The 14334-nt window shown below is 39.3% G+C and overlaps 1 protein-coding gene across 1 annotated transcript; it reads left to right on the top strand.

The window, feature by feature from the left end:
• The first annotated feature begins 392 nt into the window (after window positions 1-392).
• Window positions 393-3337, top strand: LOC127806254 (LEAF RUST 10 DISEASE-RESISTANCE LOCUS RECEPTOR-LIKE PROTEIN KINASE-like 1.1). Its single transcript, XM_052343434.1, has 4 exons — window positions 393-1356; window positions 1523-1552; window positions 1658-1903; window positions 2021-3337. The coding sequence occupies exons 1-4, from the start codon at window positions 597-599 to the stop codon at window positions 2992-2994; spliced, it is 2010 nt and encodes a 669-aa protein (XP_052199394.1). The 5' UTR covers window positions 393-596; the 3' UTR covers window positions 2995-3337.
• The last annotated feature ends 10997 nt before the right edge of the window (window positions 3338-14334 follow it).

The raw sequence follows: 14334 nt of genomic DNA, 5'->3' as shown, positions 1-14334 counted from the left end.
TTGCTTAACTGTTAAAGTATCTTTATTGGGCATGTTGGATTTATATTTTAGGGCCTAATTGGTTTCGAGAGTCGGGTATGTACTCGTTGCTTATACATTTTAAAATCAAATTTTTGATAGTCGAAGGCGGTGAAGCCTGGACCCTACCCAGGGAGCCTAATATTATTTTAATACTTTTATTGGCAAGGTATAGCCGTCTTTCAAGAAAGACCAGAGTTAGAACCGTAGATTACGGTGGCACACGGTAGTGGGGCCGGTGCGTCACAGCCCCCTACCCCATGGACGAAGAAGAGTCAGAAGTCTTCGGAAGTTGGAGGGGCGGGTCGACGAGGAAGCAGCTGTGTGGGAAACTCAAAACTCCTCCTCCCCTACTGGATTGGATTTTCTAGCGTAACTAGGCAATGAGATGCTTTGTGGTGATTGGGACGAAATCTTCGGGGTCAATTCACTGCCGTGCTTGAGCTGCAAATTCCTTCATTATTTCATCATCTCAAACATGCATATTTAGCGATTCTTGTATTGTAATTCCCATCCTCTTTAGCCCAATTAAATTGCAGTGAACAGTTGGCGTTTGGCTACCTACAAGGTTCATATCGATGGCGGCTGTTTCTTTCTTTCCGTTTGTGGCCTTGTATTTCCTGTCTCATCCCGCTGTTTCTGCTGATGATAACAGCAACAATAATATCAAGATTAGCTGTCCCAAGTCGTCTCGCTGCGGAAATTCCGAACGACTGCTTTATTTTCCTCTCTCCAATACCTCCAATCCCCAGTGCGGGCTGTGCTCTGTGTTTTGCCTTGATCGCGAACATCCTGTAGGAGGAATCACTTGCGGAAATGAATTTTTTTGGATAACTGAAATCTCATCCAGGCCCAGCGGTAACGGCAGCGTTAAAGTCCATGACCCAGAGTTTTCACTTGCCGGCGATTGCAGTGGAATCAGGAATTTGAGCTTACCCAATTCTCCTTCTATTTCCTTCACTATCCCTCACAATCTCACCCTCTTCAGGTGCAAGAAAAGCTCTCGACATAGCCCTCCCGCACATGATGAGTATTTAAACTACACAGGCTGTGATGGTTTCAATTTGTACTACAACAAGCATCTACGAGATGATCATCACAACGTTTCTGCTTCTGCCGATTCTTTTCATGGCTGCGAAACCATTCTTCAGCCTTTGACTTCGACGCCATCTAAAAAGAAACCTGAACTTGGTGAGAAAGATGACGATCTATTCAAACTATTGAACGGTACCTATTATGCCGAATTTCAAGCGACCGAGGATTGTCTCAAATGTCACTGGAGAGGAGGCCAATGCCAGAACATCAACCAAACATTTCACTGCAAAGCAGAAAAAAACGGTACTTCTCTATCTTCAGCAGTATCATGGTCCCTCTTTCTCCCAAAAAGCTTGAGCTAATTAGGGAGAGTCCGTAATAATATGTATCAGACTATTACCTAATAATGTTTCTATTTTTAAGGTTTTAGAATGTCAATTATATTCGCTTAACCTGCTGTTTATTGCAGGGCCAAACCTCAAACTGATCCTTCCCTTAGGTAAAGAAATCCTTCTAAACTAACTTCTCTATTTGTTCTTTCGTTGTTCTGTTTCTGCCCTGCTTCTTTCTTGTTGCTGATGACCACCACCTGTTTGTTCTTTAGTCACTGGCGGAGTCCTTGCCATTTGCTTGACTATTGTATTTATTATCCGTCGATGCAAAAGACGGAAGTTTGTCTCTTCACATCTGTTGTCAAGGAACATTTCCGCCGATCCTTCAGCTGAGATTGAATTCAGCCGTGTCTTCTTCGGAGTTCCTGTCTTCAAATATGCTGAACTTGAACAAGCGACAGACAATTTCCATCCTTCCACTGAACTCGGAGATGGAGGTTTTGGCACTGTCTACCATGGTAAGATGGTTTAAAGTTGTTCATATTTGTCAGCGCATCACCAAACTTACAAGATCAAATCTGAGAATCTGCATATGAATCATGTCTAATCACAATTGTTGATCTCTTCTCAACCAGGGATACTTCAGGATGGAAGGGAAGTGGCAGTTAAACGCCTATACGAACACAACTCTAGGCGCGTGATGCAATTCCTGAATGAAGTCGAAATCCTAACCCGCCTGCGCCATCCCAATCTTGTTTCCCTCTATGGCTGCACTTCACGCCACAGCCGGGAACTGTTGCTTGTTTATGAGTACATTCCTAATGGCACTCTGGCCGATCACATCCATGGCGACCGAGCCAAGGATGGCTTGCTCACATGGCCTATTCGGATGAGCATAGCCGTGGAAACTGCCAGTGCATTGGCTTACCTCCACGCTACTGATATCATCCACCGCGATGTCAAGACTGACAACATACTACTCGACAACAATTTTTCTGTCAAAGTTGCTGATTTTGGGCTTTCAAGACTCCTCCCAACCGATGTGACACACGTCTCTACAGCTCCACAGGGGACTCCCGGCTATGTTGATCCGGACTATTACCAATCTTACCAACTTACTGATAGGAGTGACGTTTATAGCTTTGGAGTTGTGCTCGTTGAGCTCATATCATCCATGCCTGCCGTTGACATTAGCAGACATAGGCATGAGATTAATTTGGCTAACTTAGCAATAAACCGAATCCAGAACCGTGCATTCAATGAGCTGATTGATCCTTCTCTTGGGTATGAGTCAAACACTTCAGTCGAAAGGATGACTACTTCAGTGGCAGAGGTGGCTTTTCGATGCCTACAACTCGAAAAGGAAATGAGACCAAGCATGAATGAAGTTCTGGAGGCTTTGAAGGAAATTCAAGATTACAAAGACGAGGAGAACAATGGGGAACAAATTGACAATTCAGAGCCGTTAAATCATAGATGGCCTCATCCTTCCCCTGAGGGTGATGATGCTGTGTTGTTGAAGAGTGGCAAGGTGCCACCCTCACCCGATTCTGTAGCCAATGCTCACAGATGGGTTAGTGGCTCTTCCACATCCATTTCCAGTGGCTAAGGCTTCATTTTCAAACACCGAAAAAAGATGTCTCCAGTGCACAAGGATCGGGCTCGTGGTTCACCGGTGAGTTGTTTGATTTTGTTTTCTCCTCATCTACTTGTTTTGATATTGACACATATGATGTCAAGAAATTATACTGGCTGATGTATATAGTATGGAGCTCCCATTTGTACATGCAGAGTTTTGTTTGAAGATGACGGAAGTTTTATCTCATCTTTGATTGCGTTTCCCTTTCCTTCTGGCGAAGGGAAATAGATGAAAATGAAGGGGAGAAACACTGAAATTGGATTTATTTTTTAAATACTGATATGAATGTTGCAGTCAATAATTGAGTCCCAAGGCGAAAGCAGAAAATTGCGAAGGCTTTGGGTCTTGCGTTTTAGGAATTGGCACCTGAACCACGTAAAACCTTTTGGGAGACAATCAATTCGAAGACTCTCATCCAGAACATACATACCCCATATAGCATATATACATTCACACTCATATTTTTAGATATTATTCATTTAACTTAAGTATCGGAGAATTCACATAAAAAAAAAAAATTCCTATATGCCTTCTAGCTGGTTTTGTACTTCCAAAGACCTGCGAAAGACTAGCCATCCAAAGAGTCTCTAGGGATCTTGTGATTCCATCTGGACTTTACTTGTTCACTAAAATAAATAAATTTAATTATTATAATTAGACAATAAAAAATTATTTTGAAAAAATATTTTATTGATTAGGATTTTATAGTACCAACACATAATATTTATTTATATAATAGTATAGATGAATTGAAGGAATTGGTTAAGTGTAGCTAAGACCATAAGAAGATGTATACAAGAGAAATAAGTAAGAATTTATAAATAGAAAGTTAATTGACTCTAGTCGATTGTCAGAAGATTGTATCATGTGTTTTACTAATTATTTTGAGATAATTGAAAAATAAATTCGAGATTTAGTAATAGTAACGTGCGTATATGGTGAAGGAGGTTGGATTCAAAAAATAAAAATTTTAAAATGTCATAACTTATACAACAAAAATAAAACTAACTATAGTTTTAAAAAAGTGATTTTTTTTCTCAAATTGCATGTGGTTTAATTTTATATCTTATATTGTATTTTTGGTTAAGTTTGATTTAAATTTAATTTAATTAGGGGTAATTAGAATAAATTAACTTAACTAAAGTTTAATTAACATTATTAATGATGAAAGGAATATTTTTTAAAAAATTAAATCACTAGAACTTCTAGACTTACTTTTATAGTATAGGGAGTGTCTATGTAAGCAATTTAAAGGACAAAAAGGTCAAAAAGGACAAAAACGTCTAAGGGCAATTTACACTTATAAAAATGTCAAAGTGATATTATTATCACCATATTTTATGATATAAATTATATTATTAGTCATTGAATTTTGTATTCTGTAAAAAATTAGTTATTATACTTTAATTTTTGTCAACATCACATCCTCTAAACTTTTGTTTTTGTTATAATTCAATCCAACTTTTGATTTCTCATCACATTCTGTTAATAAAAACTAACGCGATATATATTAATATAGATCTAAAATCATTTAATGTTAAAATTAAGCATAAATCCTACAATCAAATGATTTTTAAATTTATATTAATGTTTATCATGTTAGTTGTTGTTAAAAGAATTTGACAAAAATTAAAAGAAGAATTGAATTATAATAAAAATTAAAATTTAATAGTTATGGTAACAAAAATTAAATTACAAAATTTAAGAACTAACCCTGTAATTTATTCATATTTTGTAATTTCCTATATATTTTCAAGAATTTGCGCTTAGTACTTGTTTTTATCTATATAAGGTTATTAGATAACCTAATAATTCACACCAAGTAATTCACAAATAAAATACACTAAATAAACACACAAAAATTAAAGCAATTGAATGTTAAGGAGCGTAAAAATTCGGTTTACCCGAACTAACTAAACTGGAACAACCAAACTTGTCAGTTCAGTTCGATTTTTTTCTTGTATTGGTTCTATATGGTTAATTTTTTTTCAAAAGTTCAGTTTTTGAATTATGGTTTAAAGAACTGAACTAACCGAACTGACCAAAGTTTAAAACAATGTTGTTATCAAACAATGTCATTTTTCTTCAATTTTATATATTTTTTATCGATTACTTCAATTTTCTTCGATTTTTTTGCGTTTCTTCAATTTGGTTCAGTTCATACAGTTTGTGTTTGATTTTTTCAATTATCGATTAGTTCGATTTTTTTAATTTAATTGATCAGTTTAATTTAATTTAATTGGTTATCCCGTCATTTGTACACCCTAATTGAATGACTTAGAAGTAAAAATGTCCCCTTTGGGATAGAATTTGAAGTCAACTCTCGTGTCCAGCAAACTAAGTGGAAGTGACAAATGGGGAAAATCAACATTTCCATTGACAAATGATTCTGCTTTGGTTTAATTTTCTTTTATACACATTTGTTGTGTTCCCTTTACAAATACTATTTATTGTAAACAATTATAATATCACCGGTTGGGTATTAATATACCAATTGATGTGGTAAATTGCTTTTATAGCAAAGTTTATTAGGTAAATAATGGATATATATAAAAGAGTTAAACAATGATGTAAGGCCCGCTTCCGAATATTCCCACTTAATATAGGATACTCGAAAGAAGATCATTACAGAGATAATATAGAACAAAACTGAATTCAAATAACAACTCATTTCATTTTTAGTAGCAAAAATTTAAATAAAATTTAATTATATTTTTAATATCTCATAACTCTAGGCTCGATAGCTATATAAAATAATAAGAGGTTCAAATGTCAATAGACATAACAAATCCTCATCACTATAAACCTCACCAAATCACTAACTAGGATATTTGAAATTAGGATGCGTCTCCGTACACCACTATTCCTGGGTTGTAGTCCTATTGGACTCGCCCCCAATAATAGTCTTTCTTTTACCTAGTATGGCAAAGAAGATCAGTAAGCCACAAGGCTCAACAAGTTCGAGAAACAATGAACAATATATATAGGATCCAAGGACATGATGACACCAAGAAGAGTACTCAAGGATAGGGTTGGCAATGGTTCGGTTTGGTTTCGATTTTTGCCAAAACCATAACCGAACCAAACTTAAATTACTAAAACCAAAACCAAACCATTACCCATTTAGTTTTAAAAATTTAAAACCACAACCAAACCATTCGATTTCGGATCGGTTTCGGTTTAACCATGGTTTTTTTAGGTTAATCCATACCAACAAACAAAGACAAATAGCATTTATAAATTTTTTTGATAATTTCACAACAAACAAAGATAAATTCTAATAAAGTTATCTTATTCTTGCATAAAGTTACAAAACTTCTTGGATATAAAATCATATCTCCAAACTTACAATTGTTAAGATCAATAAATTAATATTTGCATAATTATATTGTAATTTAAACTAAAAAAAATTAGCTATGAAAGTTAATACCTTCATTAACAACATTAATATCTTCTTCGTAAATTGATGCATATCCATCTAAAATGAATGAGCCAACTCTATCAAACAAAATTATAAATATAAAAAATAAATTAATATGAAAATGTAGTCTTAACAATAAAAAATAACTAGTAAATGAAATAAATTCACCTTTTTCCACTTAATTTGATAATCAACTTTGGGCACACATCAATGCTTTTATTGTCTTTGGATTAAGTCGATTACGATGAGGACTCACCAGTCTCCCACTAGAACTGAATGCCAACTTCGAAGCAACAGTAGATACAGGAATGGCTAATGTATCTCTTGCAATAGTTTGTAAGATAGGATATTTCACTCCATTCACTTTCCACCAAAGTAAAATATTAAACTGACAATTATCAACTATAACATCTCCATCAAAGTAAAGTTCCAATTCAATTCTGAAACTAGTAACTTTAGTAGTTTTCCTCTTTTTAAGAAAAGATTGATATTCATCATCAAAAGAAATGAAATTCTCTCTTGGAGTTGGAGTGACGCTCCCATCCAATGTACATTATTGGTTATTCACATCATTCACTTTGTTCTTTTTAATGTGATATTCCTTCATCAAATCATAAAAAAGGTACTTGATGCTGCTAATTTGTTCATCATAGTCATAAGGATAGACCTTAGGAGAGTAAAAGTCAAGAAAAGTCATCTTATACCTAGGATCTAACACTGCAGCAACACCCATCAACTTATGAAGGAGGAGAGAAAAGGAATGAGAAGAGAAGGGGAGAAGGGTTTGTAAGCAAGGCAATTGGGCTGGGTTGTATATAATATAGATATTATACATATTATATTATATATATGTTCGATTCAGTTTGGTTTGGTTTGGCTCAGTTACCCATCATTCGGTTCGGGTTTTGGTCTAGTTTTAGTGAAAACTATAACCAAACCATACTCATTGAAACAATGTTTGATTTTTCCCCAAACTAAACCATTACCCAGTCAAACGATTTTTAATCGCATTGACCGATTCGATTTCAGTTCGGTTCCCCACGGTTTTGGTTGCAATTGCCATCCCTACTCAAGGACTCCACAGTTATATACGAGATTCATAATTTAGAAGTTTATCAATTCAACTTAAATATATCATGTCACCATGTACCACTATGCAAATGTGCATAAAATCTCAATGTCAATATCAAATCTCGCAAGCCATCAATCAATACATGCAAGAGTGCATCATTTCACCCGGCTCTCAATCATCAATCAATGCATGCAAAAGTGCATAATTTCAATAAAACCTTACAAATAAATATAGAGCCAACCTGCCGGGCTATGGCCACATCGTCTCGCGCCAAGTGCTCTAGGGTACCCTTTCTCTCTCAACATAAAATAATAGGTGCTCAAACTATATATATATATATATATAACATGTGCATGTATGCATCATGTATGCATTTACCAACCACATGCATTTAAATTCTTGTTTCCCCAAATATTCATACTTACAACACCACTTACCTATATCGAATTTACCATCATCAAATAGATTCAACATATCTTACTTCAACATTTACCACATTCAAGATGTAACTTATGACACATAAATGATTGATGTAAATTACAACACATGAATAATTTTTAGAGATGCTATTTAAGGTTAAATCTTGATTTTCAAGTTGAGGAGTATTATAGATTTAATAATTATTTTTCCTAGAGTATTATAGATTTAATAATTAATTTTCCCATCATATGATTTTTGTGAATTCATTTAACCAGTGTTAGTATACATTTACTTGCATTCGTGCTCATAGCTTAAATTCATGATTAGTTCTCATACAATCAAAATGACCACACCATGCGTTTTTGTTCATTGACGAGTTGGTATTGATCTTTTACACAAACAGTGGATGTTAAATTTAATGACCACATTTTGAGGAATATTTAGAAGGAATTTCACTGAGGCATCTCATAATTTAGACATATTTGAGATTGTCGATGTTCGGAATTTGTAGACCGTGATTCGTTGGTTCGCACTGATATAATGAATCCGAAAGAGAGAAGGATATGATCTAGTTTTTGTTGATTCGCCAGCCGATTGGCCCCTGCAAAATACTCCGACGCTTAAGTAAGTAAGCGAGTACAAAGGTGCAGAATTTAAGCAAGTTGGCAGAGAGAGCATACCTTGGCTCTTAAAAGAGTTGGCTGATATATAGGAGGAGGAGATGTCTTCTTGCATGCGTCATACGTCTGCAGGTGATGGGACTGAATATCCAGCGCCGGCGGCGGTACCCAGATGGATGCATAGTGCCGACGAGACTCTCATTAATGCGGATGGGATCTGCCATTAATGAGGATGGGATCTGAGGCGAGCGCGCAGAAACCCAAAAATGGCTACAGTAATGCTGTTGCAAAGGCCGAGATGGGACTAGTATGGCCCAAACAAATGGGCTGAGAGAATGGGACTAGGTTGGGCTTGAACGGCCTAGCTAGGACAACACCTAGTCTACCACTGTTCTCTGGTTACTCCGTGGTCTTCTTGTTACGCGAGCTGATCAATTACACCAGCGAACTGGAAGTATCGCTAGGAGCTCGCTGGAAGCATCGCTGGGAGCTCACTTGATCTTGCAATCTGAGCTAGGGTTTCAGCGATGTGTGAGCCTACCCCGATGAGCTTAGCTTTGAGCCCACTGGGCCTTAAGTGATTGGGCTGGGCTGCCGAATAGAGTCCAACCTATAAGGAGTAGTGTGGGAAATACCCGTAACACAAGCCCCCCAGCTAGCAGTGCGATCTTCGGACCGGGAGCTGATGTGTTGCCAATTACTCCAGTTGTCAATTAGCCTTTTGAACTTCTGCCCAATCGCTCCAGATCATGCCATTTCATGCAGCGTGCCTTGTCTGTAGCGTATTTAATGCGCACACCCCCCATTACTGCGTGTGATGATGACTGTGGGACCCATGGGTAGTCGCGTGTCGGAAGGATGCAGGGCACGCCATACACCGGCTTGATCTAATAGCTGAGAGCGATCGAGTTAAAGGCATAAATAGCCAAGAGGCTTTACTGTCGTCTCTTTCACTCGACTTTGAAATTTTTTGCTCTCGCCTTCTCCTTGTCTCTGAAGCTTTCACTGTGACCAGGTCCTTCCAACTACAGTCGTTTAGGTGCAAACCATTCCTACCTGAAGTTTGTCCTAAGTCCTTACTCCGGTGAGAGAGTTAGTGATTGGTAAGCTTTTCATGGCCTTCGTCTTTTTCTTTTGCCAGACTACTAATCATCGGTTAACCTTCGACGGTTCTTCAATCTTCTTGATTCTATCAATGATGCTTCTATTTTTCGGGGGATTGATTAGAGTTGGTTTGTTAGGAGTTCACAGAGCCTTCGGGCTCAAAGACCTTAGGATTAGTCTTCCATGGAATAACGGGCTTGCAGTTGTAGCCTCTTTGCATTAGGCGGCACCCTGTTGCAAAGCGCGTGACCTGTTAAGTAGAGAGCACCTTTAGTGTTTCTTCTAGTTCTTTAAAGTTTGGTCCATGAGCTATGGCCTAATTGTTTTTTTCTTCCTCTGTAGATGTCTGATACTACTCAAGAGAACTTGGGTCAAAAGCGTTGCAAACATATCATAGGAGAGGACGATACTTTGAATTCTGAAGATTGCCTCGTAATAGAGATACAAAACATTGAGGGAGCGATCTCACGAGCTATGGAGGTCGTTGAAGGGAGCCAGGGGCAAGAGGTTTTTAAAAGATTTCCCTCCTACGCCAAGTTCCTTGAGGTGGGGACTTGTACTCGGGAGTTTCGTTTCCCGATGAATTGCTGAGTGTATATCCCTGTATCGAACTCTCACGCAGCCTATCCACCACCTGGCTTCATAGCCATTAACCCCTAGCACCTTGAGTCTGGGTTTAGGTTCTATGTAGCTCCATACCTTCTTGACCTCTTGAACGAGGTCAAGCTCGCACCTTTTAAATTGACACCAAATTCTTATACCCAACTCACTTCCCTAACGGTCTTATTTCTTAGGAACAAACTTCCTCCCCCATCACCAAAACTAGTAAAGTTTCTTTTTTCTTTTAAAAATACCAAAGATGGGTTGTACTATCTGGCAGCTCGTCCTTCTCAATACAAGGCTATCCTTCCTCAGGGAAGAGCGAAGGGGAAATTCAACGTGGGCGACTATAAGTCTAGTTGGTTCTTCGCTTCTTGCCCTTTGCTTTCGTCACTCAGAAGCCTCAACTTCGCATTGACCCCAGGTAAGAGCATATTAGCTCGCATGGGGCTCTTTTACTTTTCATATATATGCCTTGACGTCCTCATCCTGTGATGTAGAGTTTGGGAACGGGAGGCCAATTTTGCCAGCTGACGAGATCAACATCCTCAATAAGCTTGTTGCTGCGGGGTTAGGTTCAGAGGATCTCGAGCTTACAGAAAAGCTGTTCAGAGAACACGAGCTCGTGCCCCTTCTCAACGTCAAGATTATAAATGGGAATCACATCAAGGTTCTGGGTGCGAAAGTCCTCCCGTCCGCCTTCCAAGTCCTTAAGTCTAGTAGCAACAAGGGGGAAAAAAGTCGAGCCGAAGATATGGTAGATCTCAACCTTACCATGCCAAAGAGATCCGGGACCAGATCAGGCACTACTTTGTCCATGATTCTGAGCTCAAGCTTGCGAGGCGAGAGGTCAGAATAGCAGCAACCAAAGTCACGCCTTCCTTAATGCCACCAATAACAATAGAAACCCAAATAATAACATCCGTCACGACAGAAGCAGCGATCCCAATAGGAATAGAGAGCTCTTGTCCCCCGCGACCAGGGTTCAAGCAAAACTCGTGAAAAGGAGATCGCGAGGGAGACTTCCAACGCTCCTGCAATCGGGTTAAAAAGAGGACCGGACCAGCTGCAGAAGAGTGATAAAGGAAAGAAGGTCAGAGTCTCTGAGGAAATGGTGACCCAAGAGCCCATCGAAGAGCCGATGCCCGAATCGCTTTACTTTCATGCCCTTATGGACGAAATGCCCGAACTCATAAGCATGTTCGCTCAAACCTTGGATCAAGGCGAGGTGAAAAGGACCGCTTTATTCCGCTACATAGCTCGCCACAGTTTCCTGGTAAGTCCCATTTTATTCCCTGGCTTTGTTACTTTTATCGAGTTAACACTTTGTGTCTTATAGACTTCTCTTGTTGCTATGAAGGCCAGGAAACTAGAGCAGGATTACGAGGGGTGGATCCAGGCAACATCCATTTCCCAACTTGCCGAGCTCTGGAAGGTCGTTAAAGGCCTTGAAGTGGAGTTGCGTGACGCGCAATAAAGAAATAAAGATTATGAGGAGGAGCTCCGTCGGGAGAAGAACATGTTGGAATCTGCTAACTCTAAGCTTACCAGCGAGCTGAATAAGGCTAAGGAGGAGCTGCGAAAAGCCTAAGACAGGTTGAAATCTGCCGAGGCGGAGTTGGAGAAAATCAAAGACAAGCGGAAGCAGGCCGACGATTGAGCTAACGGTGCAAACAGATTGCAAATAGGGCCATCAATGATATCAAGGCGGAGGTGGAAGCTCAGATAGATTTAGCATGCAAGGAAACCAAGTTTGACACATGCTCGGCGTTCCTTTACACCCTCTGGCTAAACCATCCTGAGATGGATTTCTCCTTCTTCGGGGAGCAAGCCGTTAAGGAGGTGAAAAGGTACACTACCGAAGCTGCTAAAGATGTCGAGGCGTCCATCCCGTTAGATTTAATCGAGGTCATTTCGCCAGCTGCCAACGCCGAGGTTCAATCCGTTGAAGCCACTGAAGTCGAAGCTTCCGAAGTCCAACCTGCTGAAGCTACCGATCCCCTTAGCTAGGCTTTTTTTGTTTTTCCTTTTTGCATTGCTTTGTAAACACAAATGCTCATTCAATGGAGTATTTTTCTGAACCCATGTCCTTTTCTCTAAATTTCCTCACAAACATAAGCCAATCAATCTTGCCTTTTGTCAAAGTCTTGGCAAAATAAATGAACCAATCTTCACAATATAATTTGAAACGAGCTTAAGGAAGTTTCTGTGTATCTAGATAGTCCCGAAGGTATAACTTAAAAGAAGTCTTCAAGAATATAACTTGAGTATGATAAGCCCAGATAGATCAAAAAAATTCCCAGCTCGTAAATTAGCGAGATTAAAGATAGGTCATTAATAATAGACGTAATAACCATAAATGCATATCCAGTAAGGTGTGATTTTCCATACTTCAGGCGAATTTAGGCAATCCTTAGTCAACACGCTCTGACGAAATAACATATGGGCCATGATGGAAGCCTTGCCAATATACATGTCCAAGCAGATTGTGTTGCGATCTCAGTTAACACATCGTGGCTTCTTGCGAGTTCGACTAGCAAGGAACAAACACCGTGGCAGGTCGCAGACTATAGCTTGAGCCAAGATGAAAAGACCTCATTTAGTGGAACTCCCATTTTTATCGCTAAGTTATATGTTCAGATGGATCATAAGTTGACCCCAGCTAATATACCATGGCTTATTATTTTATTGTCTTGTGTTGCCAAGCTATGTGTCCAGGCAGATCGTACTGTGACCTCAACTAACACACCGTGGCTTTCACAAGTTTCAAATGAAATGAATAGGAACACCCAGGTAGGTTGTAGACCATGACTTAAGTTAGGATGAAAGAATCTCAGCTAGTGAACCTTAACTCGAGATAGTTTGATGGAAGTGGTTGCTGAGACGGTTGTTTTGAAGAACACTAAACCATGACATTGTGGTCAAGATGAATGGATTCCATTTTACAAACCATGGTCCGGGGTGAGGACTATGATGAATGCTCAGGTAAGCCTCAAACCGTGGTATGTAAGCCAAGTTGAATGGGCCCTAGCTCGCAAACCATAGCCCTCATACCCCATACTATCTCTTGATTCTTATTTTAAACAAACAAAATGTGGATGTAATAAGATTCGGCAAGAAACAAGACACATTAATATCACATAAATCGCATGCTCAATTTATTAACAAAGCAATATTGGCAAAAATGAGATGTCAATTGATAACTAATATCATATGAAAGAGAAATGCTTACTTATCGGAAATATGGCATTAGGTGCTCCGTGTTCCAAGCCCGTGGAAGAATGGCTCCATCCATGTCAGCCAAGTGATACGCTCCATTGCTAAGGCTTTCTTTTATAGTATAGGGGCCTTCCTAGTTTGGGCCCAATGTCTCGTCGCTGGTCTTACAAGCTCCAGGTAAAATAAGGCGTAGCACGAGGTCGCCGACATTGTAGCACTGGACCCAAACCCTCCGGTTATAGTATCTTGCTACACACCGATGGTAGGTCGTTGCTCTCATGCGAGCTAGCTCCCTTGCCTCCTCAAGTAAATCAAGGTTTGTGGCCAGCAACTGGTCACTGTTCTTTGGGTCGAAGATGGTTCGTCGCTGACTGATCACTTCATTCTCTGCCAGGATCATTGCCTCAGACCCATATACCATAGAAAAAGGAGTTTCTCCCATGGTGGTGTGAACTGTAGTCCGGTAGGACCAGAGCACAGTTTGTTGTTCGTCCACCCAGGCTCTCTTTCTGGCCTCTAACTTTGTCTTCAATATCTGATTGATTATTTTGTTGATAGCTTCGACTTGTCTGTTGGCTTGCGGGTGGTCCACAACTGTGAAGCTCTTCTGGATCCCTAGCGATTCGCAAAATTGGATGAACTGCTTGTTGGTGAACTGGGTTCCATTATCTGTGACTATCTATTGAGAGACTCCAAATCTGCAGATGATATTGCTCCATACAAACTTTTCTACCTTTGTTGTGGATATCTGTGTGAGCTCCTTTGCTTCTGCCCACTTGGTAAAGTAATCAACAACCACTATAGCATGCTTACATCCGTCGTGAGCTGTAGGAAGTGGCCCGATCAGGTCAATA

This window comes from Diospyros lotus, chromosome 7 (assembly GCF_014633365.1).
Source record: "Diospyros lotus cultivar Yz01 chromosome 7, ASM1463336v1, whole genome shotgun sequence".
NCBI lineage: Eukaryota > Viridiplantae > Streptophyta > Magnoliopsida > Ericales > Ebenaceae > Diospyros > Diospyros lotus.
The sequence above is the reverse complement of the archived record's forward strand: the minus strand, read 5'-3'. Positions and strand labels throughout refer to the sequence as shown.

What these genes read in the sequence shown, in the direction of transcription:
- LOC127806254 (XM_052343434.1), top strand. Translation starts at nt 597, where the DNA reads ATGGCGGCTGTTTCTTTCTTTCCGTTTGTGGCCTTGTATTTCCTGTCT. An exon ending in CAAACTGATCCTTCCCTTAG is followed by an intron (nt 1,553 to 1,657) that starts GTAAAGAAATCC and finishes TTTGTTCTTTAG; the next exon opens with TCACTGGCGGAGTCCTTGCC. An exon ending in TTTTGGCACTGTCTACCATG is followed by an intron (nt 1,904 to 2,020) that starts GTAAGATGGTTT and finishes CTTCTCAACCAG; the next exon opens with GGATACTTCAGGATGGAAGG.